The 17,262-nt window shown below is 48.5% G+C and overlaps 1 protein-coding gene across 6 annotated transcripts in view; it reads left to right on the top strand.

The window, feature by feature from the left end:
• stxbp5l (syntaxin binding protein 5-like) overlaps positions 1 to 17,262 on the top strand; it is a 721,261-nt gene that overhangs the window by 612,745 nt on the left and 91,254 nt on the right. For 2 of the 6 annotated variants that reach the window (XM_038801936.1, XM_038801934.1), the window contains exon 21: positions 2,779 to 2,868. The exons of the other annotated variants lie outside the window; for them this stretch is intronic. In XM_038801936.1, coding sequence (XP_038657864.1) covers positions 2,779 to 2,868 — 90 coding nt within the window. The remainder of the gene's footprint in view (positions 1 to 2,778; positions 2,869 to 17,262) is intronic. 6 annotated transcript variants of the gene reach the window in all.

Genomic DNA, 17,262 nt, shown 5'->3' with positions numbered 1-17,262 from the left:
CAGCTGAGCTGAGGCAGGAAGGGAATTGGGAATTGTTTCTGAGGTGGAAATCAACGGGTGATCCCATAGGTATGTAGTTGGAAGCTCATCTAGGTCAAATATGACACCAGAGTTGTGAGTAGTTTTGTTAATTGTGATGGGTGCTACAACATAACATTTGACAATATATTCATTTATTGATTATTATAAAAATGCTGATTCTGTTGAAACATAATTTTAGTGCTTAAATATAGGCATTCTTTGGAATCACTTAATTGGGTGCATTATACAGTCAGAATTCTCCCCCAAATTACATAAACCAATTCTCGATCCCTAAATTTGTGTTTAGTGGAATTGAACCTGATAAAATTCCACATAATTTTATTGCTGTATTTGTAGTTTCATTATTGCATTTGTTGGATTTTTGACTTGTGCATCATTAAGACTGTTATCTTTATTAACCATCATCAACGTGTCTGATACTCCTCAAGGAAAAGATTTCTACAGTGTCATAAGGTAGATAAACTTAAGAATCACAATACGATTTTTCTGAGTAGTTTTAAGATTAGTTGATTGACGAGTTGATTAGTGATTTCACTTTAGGTGGAGTGCACCTCAAGTTAATGAGTCATTTAATTTTCTGACAACACAACTTACTCGCACTACAGCATCACTGTAATAATCATTAATAAAGTAAGGCATGGTTGTAACAAGTGAATGTTTGAACATTTTTAAGTCACACGCTCACATTTAATCTCCGTTGTCCCAGTAAGCAGCAATACCCTATACAGTATTCTGCAGATACGTTTCAGAAACTCACTCAATTCCCCACCTATTCACAGAAACACTGGAAGGGATTTCTAGCTGTTCACACCTACGGGATCTTCCTGCCCCGCCGACAGCAAACCCCTGCCACTGATTTCCCAGTGGCGTGTTGTGGATTCAATGGGAAATCCCATTGACAGCGGCAGGACCAGAAGATCCTGCCGCCCCACAATGGTGGGCCTCCTCCCGCCGCCGCCAAGTAACACGTCACAGGAGAATCCTCCCCGCAACACAATCTTCTCGAGCCTTCCCATTTAATACTGGCACTTCATCTTCTTCATCAATTCAAGCTGGTCCTCCACCTTACCATTCCCAAACAGCCCAAGTTGCTCTCCAGTTTATCTTGGTATGCTGGCAATTATTTTCTCACCCGTGTGAAAATACAGCTTTCATATTTTACAGCTTTCTGTCTCATTTTACCACTTGTTTTTTTCTATTTATTGCCATCCATTTAACTCCTGCAATGCCATTAATTTTTCCATTCCTCTTGCACTCCTTTGTCCCTTCCCTAGTCATTCTACTTAACCATGCAATTTACCCTGTCCCTCAGCCATGCACTCTATTGGCAACACGGTAGCACAGTGGTTAGCACTGTTGCTTCACAACACCAGGTCCCAGGTTCGATTCCTGGCTTGGGTCACTGTCCGTGCGGAGTCTACACGTTCTCCCCATGTCTGCGTGGGTTTCTTCCGGGTGCTCCGGTTTCCTCCCACAAGTCCCAAAAGACATGGTGTGAGATAATTTGGACATTTTGAATTCTCCCTCTGTGTACCTGAACAGGTGCCGGAACGTGGCGACTTGGGGCTTTTCACAGTAACTTCATTGCAGTGTTAATATAAGCCTACTTGTGACAATAAAGATCATTATATTATCCTTACCCATCCACTCCCTTGCATTCTGTCCCCACCCCTCTCCTTACCTTCACTCGCCCTGCATTCTTCCCCCTCCCTTTCCCTTCCATTCTCCTCCACCACTCTTCATAATTCTTTCTTTCCACCCCCACCCCTAGCAACAATTTTCCCCCACACACTTCTACCCCAGTCCCTTGGTCCTCTACTGGACTCCTCCTTTTTGCATGCTACTTGCTTGAATTGTGGCCTCTCTATGCCGGAAATGAAAACTCCCATTCATGTGAGAGTTAACACCTGCAGCATACAAAGCACTAATTAAAGACATTAACACTAGTAACATGATCCAAGGAGGAGTGCGGCTTGTGGAGTATATGCACCATCAGAGGCAAGAGTAGAAGGACTGAGGAGAGCAATTTCAGCAAGCACAGAGAGCATGAGCAGGGCTGCAAATGTTGACTATCCATGTTAAAAGGGGACAGTTGCCATGTCTGCATTTGTCAAGCTTCATCATTTTTGGACATCAATTTGTATGTGGTATGTGAATACACAATAATGATACATTAATGATTTTAAGGAGATATGTCAACAAGGAGACACCAGAATCCAATTGAGTAATGTATTACTGTTATATATTTTAAATGATACGAGCTTGGCAGCCTCCCCATTAACAATGTACTACACTGCTAATTCAAAACCCCCCTATTACTTGAGTTCAGCTGACACTGACAAGAGTTTCACCAATTCCCAGCAACCCAATAGGTAGAATGAACCATGCTCCATTTTGAATGGGATGGGGGAAAACCAAAATATTTTGCTCACTGCAAAGATGGCTTCTAATCATTATTTTGAAAGTGGAATTGGTGATATTTGTAGATAATGGTGCCATTCAAATCATCTGGCTCTGGCAAGAGGCGGAAATGCAATTAATTGCTAGTGTAAGGCATTCTTAGAGGAAGGAAAAGAGATGGGAATCAAAATAAAATACAGTTTAAAAACAACATTCAGTGCTTACCAAAACAACTCAAAGGAATGTTTTATCTTCGGTACTATGTGAATGTGAATGTAAGTTCAGTCAAAAGATTAAACTTTTACTTCAGGAATCAGTTACCATCTTGCTCTCTAGGGTCTGTGAAAAGTTCCTGTGTAGAAGGGAAAACATCTGTTTCAAGGAACTCTGTGAAATTTTTTGAGAAGACTAGAACCATTTATGAAGGTATGTTATGAGGCATTGGTTTATGATATTTTTGAATTAAATCAAAGCAGAAAATGTATTTGATTATTTAATGCGCAGAAATCTGAGACAGAAATCGGAGTTAATCTGAAATTGGTAGGTTGGAGTATGCCGGGCCTTGTCTCAGGTAATACGGTAATATTTAGTCCATTTTACACACAACATTATTTGAGCTAAAACCAGAATGGATTAGAAAATATGGAGCTGAAACAAAATTGCATGTATGAATTTTGATCCCTATGTTATCAGTCCTGATTTAACTTGATGGATTTATGTTAGTTTATTAAAAGTTCAACCAAAAATGAAGCCAGATTACACATCCCTTATTCTAATTAACACATTTGGTTTTAATTTATTTAATACTCAAGAGTAGCTGTTTCCAACATACTTGTAATAAATCTTAGTTTTTCTGATAGCACATTTCTAATAATAGTAAACAATAAAGAATTTCTGGTGGAAATGGTGACAAAACCATCAGTGTTTTCTATCATTACTCCACTAAAACTGTCAGCAACTTTGAGAGTCTACAGATCTACATAATATTACAGAAATCCAGTAGTTGCTTTCAGTGATTCTACTGGGCGGCATGGTAGCACAGTGGTTAGCATTGCTGCTTCACAACGCCAGGGTCCCAGGTTTAATTCCCGGCTTGGGTCACTGTCTGTGCGAAGTCTACACGTTCTCCCCGTGTCTGCGTGGGTTTCCTCCGGGTGCTCCTGTTTCCTCCCACAAATCCCGAAAGACGTGCTTATTAGGTGAATTGGACATTCTGAATTCTCCCTCGGTATACCTGAACAGGTGCCGGAATGTGGCGACTAAGAGCTTTTCACAGTAACTTTATTGCAGTGTTAATGTTAGCTTACTTGTGACAATAAAGATTATTATTACTTCTCCAGAGGGTGCATTATTAACGTATCCCAAGATTGCAATAGTGGGAAATTGTATGAATTGACGAGAACTTCCATTCTTATGCTATTGATCATGCAGTAAGAACCCTTAAAATAGTTACACCTTGTTGATAGCTGTGTTTTTAACATTGTACTAAACTTCACAATTGCTGCTATACATCCTCACTAGCCCTGAGAAGCTAATTTTGATTGTGGAATGTCAAATTTTTTCCATAATGACTAAAAAAATGCACAATTTTAAAAAAATTAAGTTTGTTTATTTTTATTTTTGCTTCGGTCTGAATCAAATCATCATTTTTTTCACAGTTCAAAAATATTAATGTGAAATATTAAAAGCTTTTAACTGCTTGGATCATTATGTGAAAATACTTCATTGGGATTTGTTGCTTACCCGCTTGTTGTCTTCACTGTTCCATGCGGCAAGAGATCCCTTTGGCTTGGTGCTAGATTTAAACTGCGAACAGGAAAGGGGAAAGCCATGCCACACATTTTGCTCGATCTTTGTAGGTCAAAAATGACCAGCATTGCTTTCTGCCTGCAAAATTTAGATCAGTGTACCTTTGTCAACAAAATACCATCTATAAAAGGTTTAAAGCACAATATTTTACAGTTTTGTAATCTAGAATCTAGAACTAAGGGGCACGGATTAAAAATAAGGGTTCTCCAAGATTGACATGAGGAACTTCTTTACTCAGAGGGGTATGTGGACTCAACCTGTGTCACTATACTAAATTCTACCCATTGTTAGAGAAAGTGCTTTGGTTCTGAAAATAATGCACTACTTCAGAAATCATGTCCTACGACATATTGCATCATTCATAATTAATGTCCCTTCATAAAATTACAAAGAAGGTGATTTTCAACTGCTGGCGACCCATTTCATGCCTGCAAAATAAGTGGGCCACAGTTTAAAAAGTGTGGGGCATGCAGTTGAGCTGCCTCATTGATATCCAGGACTAAACTGCCAGGTAGGTCTTAAATGAGTGAGCAATCAACCCCCAAAAAACAAACTGCTTAAATTTGCAAACCATGGTCTTAAACTAGTTTCTGGAATCTGATAACAAATTTCAGAAATGTGCTCACTATTTACTTTTATTGGGCGTTAAGCTGCCAAACCTGCGGTCCCTAAAGGGACTACTGAAAACCACTCAAAAAGACATGAAGATATTTTCATTTTTTTTTTGTCTTATTGTGAAGAGCAACAGTTCCTCCTGGATACAAAAGAAAACTCTAGCTTACTCCTAGCCCATTCAAGGCCACTTCCCAGGAAGCCAGCTCAGTATGGGAACGGCTGATATTCCATCTCCCCCACTGGCAGATTGCAATGAGGTGCCTGTTCGGCACCCAGAGAGCACTTGATGATATTTAAAGAAGGACCAAACCTCAAAGTATCCAAAATGTAGCACCTCATCCACTATGACACTCCCACATTAATACATTGATATGGGGTGGCACAGTGGTTAACACTGCTGCCTTACAGCTCCAGGGTCCTGGGTTCAAATCCGGCCTTGGATGACTGTGTGGAGTTTGCACTTTCTCCCCGTGTCTACGTGGGTTTCCTCCTGGTGCTCCGGATTCCTCCCACAGTCCAAAGGTTCGGTGGAATGGCCATGCTAAATTGCCCCGTAGTGTCCAAAAAGGTTAGGCTGGATTACAGGGATACAGTGGAGGCATGGACATGTAGGGTTCTCCAAGAGCCGGTGCAGACTCAGTGAACTGAATGGCCTCCTTCTGCACTGTGAATTCTATGATATGTTAGCCTGGAATGTGTGCGCAAGTCTCTAGAAAGGGGCTTGAACCCACAACCTTTTGACTCAGAGTCGAGGGTTTTACCACTGACACTGAGCAAAGGTTGACAGCTTACTGAAGAGAAAGGCAGTCAACGTATTTTGTACGTTTGCACGTGCCACACCAGATCTTCGTACATTCTGTCTCAACAACACCCAAGGGCAAATTTGTGACATATCCTTTCTTGATCCCTGAATTCTTCTAAGATCTGATTACTTTTAATCAACACCTCAAGACTAGCCCAGAATTCTGAGCTACTGACGAAGTGTAAAATATAGAAGAATAATTTTCAACATTAGTTGAAAATGCGGTTCTATTGTGTGAATGACTGTCCTTTCCACATTCACACATTGTAAAAGGTGTGGATGATGGGCGCGATTCAATGAAAAAAAGTTAAAGTGTTGTTTCGGTGCCCGTTTGGCTGCAGCACCGAGAATAACCCCCTATTCAATGGCACTTTGCCATTTTTCTTGGTCTTGGGAAGTTTGTCCCTGTCAAGGCCACACTTAGCCATCTTACATTGGCAAGCTGAGCTTGTCAGCAGGATCAGCACCTCGCAGATCATTTTGGAAGACAGCCCAATCGCTATACCCACCCTTCAGAACCCCCCTGGCTTTCAGGAACCCCACCACTTCACCCCCCAAACTTTTCTGGGGCCCTCAAACCCCCCATTTTATAGGCAAGCTCCCCCCGCCCCCTTCGACTGGCACTGCCAACCTGGCACCTTGGCACTGGGACTCTGAAAGCCAGTCTGGCATTGCCAGCCAGGAACCTTGGCTCTGCCGGGGTGCATGGCTGGGAGTGCCAGGGTATCACCCTGCCCTGTCCCTGACCACCTGGGGGCCTCTAATCGCCTGCGAGACCCCGAGGTACCATCACACCTGGTTCATGTTTATGTGAATCTGTACTGAACAGCACCTGATTGAAACCTTGCAGGTGCAACTGTTGAATCCCAGGCGCTGGGTGAATCCAACGAACACATATGCCTAATGGCTTATTTAAGTGTGTATTTCTGGATCTCATCGAGTGAGGGTAGGAACCAGATAATACCAGGCCTCACGAGTCTGGTTATATGCCTGGCACGAAAGCCGATTTTGGCGCCTCCCGGGATTCAATCTTCATGTCCCGATTCCAAGTCGGGTGCGATGAGATCGTTGAATTGTACCTGATATGTTAATACCCATCTCCAGACTGAGTAGGAGGTGTGGCCCAAACAAAGTTTAATAAATATCAGATACTAGTTTCTACCACATACCTCTAAAACATTTTCTTTGACAAGCATCTAAATAGTTTGCTGTTTTCAACTTCACAGCACGCACATTTTATTCCCTATAAATGCAATGAAGTAATTTGTATGCATTGGCTTCTGTATGGAAGTTTAGAACCCTTGGGTAAAGCTTGAAAAAGTGGTGATTTTCAGCCCGTGATTGCTGTCAAAGAGCACAGCGAATCGGACGGAAAATCTGGAGCGAATCGGGAAATGCGATTCTCTCTGGAGAGATGGCGTTTCCCAATTTTCCCCTCCGCTAGCTGGCAATGTCACAAGGTTCACAGGCTCAAAGGGCAGGAACCTCATTTAAATTAATTCTAATCAATTTTAATATTAACGAGCCCCCGCCACATGATTCCCTGCACGCTGAATAGTCAGAATCATCGACATGGCGTCATGTCGGCGAGGTTTACAACAGCTTTTTAAATCCGATGGAGGGGAGACTTCTGGTGGCACAAAGGTAAGGGTCAAGCCTGGGCAATACCTCTGTTAGGGGCTTTGGGCCGTTCAATTTCCGTTTAAAGATAGCACACAATTTCTTTGGAGCCGGGTGACATGGTTTCACAGTGGTTAGCACTGTTGCCTCACAGTGTCAGGGACCCAGGTTTGATTCTCATCTTGGGTGACTGTGGAATTTCTACTTTCTCCCTGTGTCTGCGTGGGTTCCTCTGGGTACTATGATTTCCTCCCACAGTCCAAAGATGTGCAGGTTAGATGGATTGGCCACGATACAATTGCACTTAGTATCCAGGGATGTGCAGGTTAGGTGGGGTTATAGTTTTATAGGGACAGGGCGGATGAGTGGGGTAGGGTTTTCTTTCAGAGGTTGGTGCAGACTTAATGGGCTGAATGGCCTCCTCTGCCCTGTAGCGATTCTGTTCTATAGGTGCCAGCTCAATATGCCCATCCACTCATTTTTTGCTTTTAGGGGCTCAAGATCTGGAGTGAAAACTGGGGCGGAATTCTCCGACCCCCCGCAGGGTCGGGGAATCGCCCGGGGCCGGCGTAATTCCCGCCCCCGCTATGGCCGGAATTCTCCGCCACCCGGGAATCAGCGGGGGCGGGAATCGCGCCCCTCCGATCGGCGTGCCAGCCACGGCGATTCTCCAGCCCGCGATGGGCCGAAGTCCCACCGCTGTCAGGCCTCTCCTGCCGACATGGTTTAAACCACCTCTGTGCCGGCGGGAGCAGGCGGCGGGAGCGGGCCCCGGGGTCGTGGAGGGGGCGCGGACCGATCAGACCCCGGGGGGGGGGTGCCCCCACGGTGGTCTGGCCTGCGATCGGGGCCCACCGATCAGCGGGCGGGCCTGTGCTGTGGGGGCACTCTTTTCTTCCGCCGCCGCCATGGCCTCCACCATGGCGGAAGCGGAAGAGACCCCCTCCACCGCGCATGTGCCGATGGTGACATCAGTGGCCGCTGACGCTCCGGCACATGCGCGGACTCACGCCGACCGGTGAAGGCCTTTCGGCCAGCCCCGACACCGATTAGCGTGGCACAAAAGGCCGTTCGCGCCGGCCGGCGGAGCCGGAGCCACTCCGGCGCGGGCCTAGCCCTTAATGGTGCGGAGAATTCTGCACCTTTGGGGAAGCCCGACGCCGGAGTGGTTGGTGCCACTCCGCTACGCCGGGACCCCCACCCCGCCGGGTAGGGGAGAATTTCGCCCCTGTTGTTTGCAACTGGAGAGCGACATGCCAGTTTTCAGTCTGAGTCTGACACTTTGAGAAAATATGGTAAGGTTTCGCCATTATGTGTAAAGGTTTGAACTAGATGGGCTATAAATTGATAGAGATATGCGAAAGGCTGGTTATATTTCAAGTTGGTTAACTCACCAGAACAGGATGATATGCATCTGAGGATACGGAGAGAAGTAAGGATGGAAATTACGGAGGCACTGACCATGATCTTCCAAAGCTCCTTAGAAACAGGGATGGTGCTAGAGGACCATCATCAGCCTGTTGCTCAAAATGATCCTGATCCTGAACAGGGGAATGATGGGGGATAGTTGATGGAAGGTGTCAAAGGAATTGAGGCTGGGAGTCACAAAAAAATCTAAGTGACCCTTTAGCTGGAGGGTTTGTATTCAGACTTGGCACCAGTTTTCCCTGCTTGCAGAGATTGGATACTTGCAAAGGCAACCCTGACTCAAAATTGAGTCAACTGTGGGCAGAGGTGTGTGTCTGCCTAACCCTGACCCTAAACTGGAAAAACTCCAACCAAAAAAAAGTTTTTAAAATTCGGCATCCATTTGAAGAATAGTACCTAATTACTGGTATATAGAATAATAATGTGGCTCAGTTTATCATTTACCCATTGGAAGTTCTATTATTGGTAGCAGATATATATAAATGTCATTATTCTATTTTGATCAAATTTTCATCCCAATTGACTTCCGGTGGCAGCATGTAGCGCACACAAATGCCAGAGTACCTTGATTTTGGCCCTTCTTGCCTGGTTTTCAGGGGTGATTTGGGGTGGAACTTGATGGGAGAAGAGTCCCTCTCAAGAGGAATGCCCAACAAGTACAAAATCAGGTAGCAGAAAAGTAAAGATTCATCGTCGGACTTGGAAGCTTCACCTGCTGAGAAAATGGTGGACACACCGGCCACTCCACGAACCCAGTCCCCTATTCGTGCGGCCCTGGAAGAAATGGACCTGACGGTAAAGGCGAGGCGCTAAAGGATGTGGAGGTGGCCACTCAATGCAGAGTGACCAGATCACCTCCTTGGAAGCGGAGATGGCACGGGTGGCTGGAGATAACAAAGCGCTAAGGGCCAAGGTGAACGATTTGGAGAATCGTTCCAGAAGGCAGAACTTGAGAATTGTTGGGCTGCCAGAGAGTCTGGAAGATCCAAACCCAACTAAATATATATCACAGCTGTTTGCGAAGCTGGTGGGGAGGGTGGAATGGCATCCCCATCTGAATTGAATCAGGCCCGCAGGTCGCTCAGGCAGAAGCCCCATTCTGCTAAATCACCATGTGCGATTGTCATGCATATTAACAGTTACTAAGTAAAGGAAAGGGTCCTGCGGTGGGTGATGGACCATCAGGACTATAAATGAGAGGGCCACGCCATTAGGTTCTACCAAGATGTGGGAGCGGAGCTGGCTAAGTGGCATTCAGTGTTCAACAAGGCCAAGACCGCATTGTACAGGAGCATCGTTCGATTTGGGGATGGGGATTTGGCAGCCATCTTGGGTGGGCCTGGTATCAGCTCTCTTTCAGTAGTTACTGGATTGCCCCGCATGGTGGGAATGGCTTGATGTGACCATCAATTCACTCGAGACACGATAGGAAGTAAACTGTGGCTTTAATAGACTTACAACTGAGCCTGCCTGCGACCAGAAGAACTGAGGGCAGACTCACAAGGCTGCAGCACATTTTACTTCCGGTAGTGGGAGGGGCCATGGGCGGAGCCGAGGGTGGAGCCCTGTACAAGCTCCTCATCTCCCCCTGTGGGCAGAGCCAGGCAACGGCTCACAGACAGTGCCCACAAGGACACAATGCTATACAGTGTGAACACAATACTATACAGTGTGAATTACATGATGTACATTCACCACATTCACCCCCTGTAAAAAAAAAAATCAAGTCCGACGGGGGTGACGGGTCTACAGGTTGAGCCGGTCCAGTGGCCGAGTCGTCCTTTGGGATCGGCGGACCACTGGGTTTGCAGCCTCTTCGGATAGCTGAGTGGTGATGGGCGGTGTGGATCTGAGTGTGGATTCCGGGGGTGGTTCGGTCCGAGCTTCGTTCCTGACCGGTGCAACGGGCGAAGGGTTGGCGCAGGAAACCTGTAGGCATGGGGGCGCAGAGCGTGGGGGGTCGGGTGGGGTGTAGTGTGAGGGATACCTCGGCGGTGCTGGTGGTAGTGGTGGATCCTGCAGGCGCCAGGTCCCGGAGGGAAACGGTGTCCTGACGGCCGTCGGGGTGTTCTATAAAGGCGTAGTGTGGGTTTGAGTGTAGCAGTAGTACCCTATCTACTAGTGGGTCCGTTTTATGTGTCCGGACGTGCTTCCGGAGGAGAACCGGGCCCGGTGTCCTCAACCAAGATGGGAGCGAAGTCCTCGTGATAGTGCCCCTAGGGAAAACAAATAATCGCTCGTGAGGGGTCAGGTTAGTGGCAGTGCACAGGAGGGACCTAATTGCATGGAGCACGTCGGGGAGGACCTCCTGCCAGTGGGAGGTCGGGAGATTCCTGGACCGTAGGGTCAGTAGGACGGTCTTCCAGACCGTTGCGTTCTCCGTCTCCACCTGCCCGTTCACCCCTGGTAGTCCTGCTTGAGGCGATGCCCTTGTCGAGCAGGTACTGACGCAGCTCGTCGCTCATGAAGGACGAACCCCTGTCGCTGTGTACGTAGCTGGGGAACCCGAACAGGGTGAAGACACTGTGCAGGACTCTGATGACTGTATGGGAGGTCATATCGGGGCATGGGATAGCAAAGGGGAAGCGGGAGAATTCGTCTATGATGTTGAGGAAGCACACATTTCGATTGGTCGAGGGGAGTGGCCCTTTGAAATCGATGCTCAGGCGTTCAAAGGGCCGGGAAGCTTTTACAAGGTGGGCCTTGTCTGGTCTATAGAAGTGCAGTTTGCACTCCGCGCAGATCGGGCAATCCCTGGTGATGGCTTTTACCTCCTCGGTGGAGAAAGGCAGATTTCGGGCTTTGATGTAGTGGGCGAGCCGGGTGACCCCCGGGTGGCAGAGGTCGTTATGGAAAGCCTTTAATCGGTCGTCTTCCGTGCTGGCGTATGTGCCGCGGGACAGGGCGTCTGGGGCCTCGTTGAGCTTCCCCGGCCGATATATGATGTCATAATTATAGGTGGAGAGTTCGATCCTCCACCTCAAGATTTTATCGTTTTTTATTTTGCCCCTTTGTGAGTTGTCGAACATGAAGGCAACCGATCTCTGGTCGGTGATGAGGGTGAACCTCCTACCTGCGAGGTAGTGCCTCCAGTGCCGTATGGCTTCCACAATGGCTTGATCTTCTTTTTCGACTGAGGAGTGTCGAAGCTCTGAAGCGGAGAGGGTTCGGGAGAAGAAAGCTACTGGTCCCCCTGCCTGGTTCAGAGTGGTGGCGAGAGTGACCTCCGAGGCATCGCTCTCCACCTGGAAGGGGACGGATTCATCCACCGTCCGCATGGCAGCTTTGACGATGTCCTCCTTGATGCCGTTGAAGGCCTGGCGGGCCTCTGCTGACAGTGGGCAGGGTGTGGTCTTAAATTGTGGGCGGACTTTGTCCGCATACTGGGGGACCCACTGGGCGTAATAGGAGAAGAATCCCAGGCACCTCTTGAGGGCCCTGGGACAATGAGGGAGAGGGAGTTGTACGAGGGGGCGCATACGCTCCGGGTCGGGGCCCAAGACTCTGTTTTCCATGACATAGCCAAGGATGGTTAGTCTGGTAGTGCCGGAAAAGCATTTCTCCTTGTTGTAGGTGAGATTGAGTTTCTGGGCAGTTTGGAGAAATCGGTGGAGGTTGGCATCGTGGTCCTGTTGGTCATGGCCGCAGATGGTGACGTTATCCAAGTACGGAAACGTGGCCCGCAGCCCGTACTGGTCCACCATTCGGTCCATCGCTCATTGGAACACTGAAACCCCATTCGTGACGCCAAAGGGGACCCGGAGGAAATGGAAGAGGCGGCCATCTGCCTCGAACGCCGTGTAGTGGCGGTCCTCCGGGCGGATTGGGAGCTGGTGGTGTGCAGACTTCAGATCCATCGTGGAGAATATGCGGTACTGGCCGATCTGGTTGACCATGTCTGCAATTCTGGGGAGGGGGTACGCATCGAGGTGCATGAACCGGTTAATGGTCTGGCTGCAATCAACCACCATCCGGAATTTTTCCCCGGTCTTGACAACCACCACCTGAGCTCTCCACGGGCTATTACTGGCCTCTGTGACTCCCTCACGTAGGAGCCGCTGGACTTCGGCTCTAATGAATACTCTGTCCTGCAGGCTGTACCGCCTGCTGCGAGTGGCTACTGGTTTACAGTTAGCCGTTAGGTTAGCGAAGAGTGGAGGGGGGGTCGATTTTTAGAGTCGCTAAGCTGCATATAGTGAGAGGAGGTAGGGGTCCGCCGAAGCTGAGTGTGAGGCTTCTAAGATTGCACTGAAAATCGAGCCCGAGTAAGAGTGGGGCGCAGAGGTCTGGGAGTACGTACAGCTGGAAATTAGAGTAGCTGGCGCCCTGTATCGCTAGGGTCCCAACGGTGCACCCTTGAATTTGGACCGAGTGCGAACCCGAGGCGAGGGAGATAGTTTGCCGTGCAGGGAAGATAGGGAGTGAACAGCGTCTTACCAGGTCAGGATGTACGAAGCTCTCAGTGCTCCCGGAGTCGAAGAGGCACGGTGTCTTGTACATGTTGACATCATCGAGCTCCTGAGGTGCTTCGGACGCGACTGGTCCAAAGTGACTGCGTTGAGTAGCGGGTAGTCGGTGGCTCAATCAGCAGTGCTGGAGTGGCCCCATGATGACTGTCCGCGGAGGTCGTAGTCGTCGAGGTGAACTTCGGGTGATGGCCAAGATGGCGGCCCACATTGATATCACGTGGCGGGCGATGAAGAAGATGGTGTCCAAGATGGCCGCCCCCATGGATCGCACGTGGCAGGCGGCGAGGAAGATGGCGCCTAAGATGGCGGCCCCCATGACTCGCACATGGCCGGCCACGTGGGGGAGGATTGCCAAGATGGCAGCCCCCATGAGTCGCACATGTCGGGCGGAGGTGGAGTCGGCAGACACGCTGCAACATTACGGGGTCTGCGGGCCTGCGAGTTGGGGGTGCGATTGCTCTGGACTTCGGGGGAGTTAGAGGGTTTCGATTTCAACAGGCATACCTTGGCGTAATGTCCTTTTCGACCGCAGCTGCTGCAGGTCGCATTGCGGGCCAGGCAGTGCTGCCGTGGGTGTTGGGGCTGACCACAAAAATGGCACGCTGGCGCTCCATAGTGGATGGGTGGCCGCACGGCACAGGCCTGGGGCAGTCGCTGGTCGGGGGTTCACGATGGGGTCGCGTGGTCTGCGGGGAATGAGTTGAGGTTTTGAAACGCGGCTTCCATTGAGGTTGCTCGCGCTACTGTGTCCTCCAAATTCTGGGCCCCTTTTTCAAGGAGTCGCTGGCGCACATAATTAGACCGGACCCCTGCAACGTACACATCACGGACCCCGAGTTCCATATGCTGGGAGGCAGTTACAGTCTGAAAGTTACATTCCTGTGCAAGGGCTTTTAAATCACGCAGGTAATCCTCTAGCGACTCTGCGGGGCGCTGGCGGCGGGTAGCATAAATATGCCTCGCGTAGACCTCGTGTACAGGCCGCACGTATAATCGGTCGAGCATAGCGAGGGCCTCGGTGTATGAGTCGGTACTGTTGAGTTGTGTAGAGATGCGATGGCTCACCCGTGCGTGCAGTAGACTGAGTTTCTGCTCATCTGTAGTAGCGGAGGTAGTCGACGCAACCAGGTAGGCCTTGAAGCCAGTGTAGAAAGATTTCCTTCGCCTCTGCAGCCTGCGGGTCGAGTTTTAGTCGATCAGGTTTGAGGGCTGATTCCATAGTGGTTTTTTTAAGTCTGTTAAATTGATGTAACCATCAATTCACTCGAGACACGATAGGAAGTAAACTGTGGCTTTAATAGACTTACAACTGAGCCTGCCTGCGCCCAGAAGAACTGAGGGCAGACTCACAAGGCTGCAGCACTTTATACTTCCGGTAGTGGGAGGGGCCATGGGCAGAGCCGAGGGTGGAGTCCTGTACAAGCTCCTTATCTCCCCCTGTGGGCAGAGCCGCGCAACGGCTCACAGAGCCACATGGACACAATGCTATACAGTATGAACACAATACTATACAGTGTGAATTACATGATGTACATTCACCACATGGCTGTCTTGTGGGAGGGGGGGGGCTAGATGGCCCTCTGTTCAGCTGGTCACAGACAATGGAAGGGGGCTGAATGGTCCTGTAAAAAGGGCTAAATCGCTGGCTTTGAAAGCAGACCAAGACAGGCCAACAGCACGGTTCAATTCCCGTACCACCCTCCCCAAACAGGCGCCGGAATGTGGCGACTAGGGGCTTTTCACAGTAACTTCATTTGAGGCCTACTTGTGACAATAAGCGATTTTCATTTTCAAAAGACCGAGGGTATTTGCACACCTTAAGATTTTCAGTGTGATGTGGTGTTTTTTGCAGGAGACCCATTCATAGATCAAGAATCAGACAAGGTTACGGAAGGGCTGGGTGGGACAAATATTTAAGTCGGGATTTGATAGTAGAGCCCGGGGAAGCTGCGGTTTTGGTGAATAAGAGTGTATCTTTTTCAGTGGCTAAAATTTTGGTGGATCCAAACTGGAAATATAAGCTCATTAGTGGGTCGTTGGTGGTACTTTGGTGATTCTAGCTAATTTGTATGGACCCTCAATTGGACAAATCAAAATCTAAGTCCTTGAATCCTTCAGGGGTGGCAAAGGCATTATTAGCCTTTATGGAGCAGATGGGTGGGGTGGCAGATCCGTGCCGATTTGTACATCCAAGTGAGATGGACTTTTTTTCTCTCTCATGTGTATCAGGTCTCCCCTCGTATTGACTTTTTTCCTGGGGTAGTAAGGGCAGGGTATTCGGCAATAGTGATTTTGGATCATGCTCCACATTTTGTGGATTTGGTGATGGGGCCAGGCCCACTCAGCGCCCTCCATGGAGGCTAAATACAATGTTGCTGGTGGACAAGGGATTCTGTGAGAGAGTATCCTCCACCATTGGTGAGTATCTTTATTTTAATAGGAGTGAGACTGTCTTGTCTTCCACTTTGTGGGAGGCTCTGAAGGTGCTCATTAGGGTGGAGATAATCTGCTATAGGGCACATAAAGAGAACAGTGAAAGGGTGGAGAGGCAGAGGTTGGTGGATTCCATACTTGCGGGGGATCGCCAATACTCACTTGCCCCGACACTAGAGTTGTTGGTGAGCAGGAAGGAGATCATGAAATTCATGGGTGTAATGAAGTCGGGGATGGCTTCAGGCCCGGTCGGATTCCCGATTGAATTTTACAAGAAATTTGCAGATGAGCTGATCCCATTGTGAAATGAAAATCGCTTATTGTCACGCGTAGGCTTCAATGAAGTTACTGTGAAAAGCCCCTAGTCGCCACATTCCGGCGCCTGTCCGGGGAGGCTGGTACGGGAATCGAACTGTGCTGCTGGCCTGCTTGGTCTGCTTTAAAAGCCAGCGATTTAGCCCAGTGAGCTAAACCAGCCCCTGGTTATTGTTATTAGATATGTTTAATGATTCTATGCCCTGGGGGGTATTGCCGGTTATACTGATGCAGAAACTGATCTCCATGATTTTGCAGAAGGGTAAGGATCCAACAGAGTGTGGGTCTTATCGCCCTATTTCGTTATTGAACGCAGAGGCTAAGCTGTTGTCGAATGTTTTGACAGTTTGCTTGTAACCCTGCCTTCCAGGGATGATAACAGACTGGGTTTGTTAAGGGAAGGCAGCTTTTGGCCAACATATGGCGACTGCTTAATATTATTTTGTCCCCCTTTTAAGTCCCGAAGCCAGAGGTGATGATTTCAATGGACACTGAAAAGGCGTTTGAAAGGGTGGAATTGGGGTATCTGTTTGAGATCCTTGGAAGATTTGGATTTGGGCCTAGATTTATATCTTGGATCCATTTTTAATACAGAGCCCCCACCGCGAGTGTTCATTTGAATGCCCTGAGCTCAGAATATTTCCAGTTGAATAGAGGTATGAGGCAAGGTTGCCCATTGTACCCCTTATTATTTGCCTTAGTAATTGAGCTTCTGGCCATAGCGTTGAGGTCATTAAAGGGTTGGAGGGGAATAGAGAGGGGGGGAGCATAGGTTATCCTTGTATGCCGGGCACATGCCAAATTGCAATCGTCAATGCGTTCTACTCCGCATGTACAGTAAACACTGTTTGCATATGAATACCGGGCCCGACCTGGTTTTCTCCAGGGCCTCTACAATGCTCCACCTCCGCCGAGGGGAATTACCAACGGGGACTTTCACTTGTGATTTTTTTAAAAAGATGAGCAGGTACTGTGGCTGATGAGGGAGAGAGAGTAGGTAGGGCATGCAGAGGCTGGTAGTCCTGCTGCTGGCAGGCCCGGTGGGACAGCGGGGAGTGTGGGAGAACCAGGGGATGAGCCGTGGGGTTGGGCTGACCCCCCACGGGACCAGGGTGCACAGGCACAGACTGCCAATGCCTGCAAAGCAGCTATTTTGCTGCGCACCCCATTGACCACCCACTATGGCCCTTTGCCCATGGATTGGAGGGTAGCTAATGTAACCCCACTTTTTAAAAAAATAGAGGGAGAGAGAAAATGGGGAATTATAGTCCGGTTAGCCTGACCTCGGTGGTGGGGAAATTGCTGGAGTCAGTTATTAAGGATGAAATA

Source organism: Scyliorhinus canicula, chromosome 7 (assembly GCF_902713615.1).
Source record: "Scyliorhinus canicula chromosome 7, sScyCan1.1, whole genome shotgun sequence".
Classification (NCBI taxonomy): Eukaryota; Metazoa; Chordata; class Chondrichthyes; order Carcharhiniformes; family Scyliorhinidae; genus Scyliorhinus; species Scyliorhinus canicula.
The sequence above is the reverse complement of the archived record's forward strand: the minus strand, read 5'-3'. Positions and strand labels throughout refer to the sequence as shown.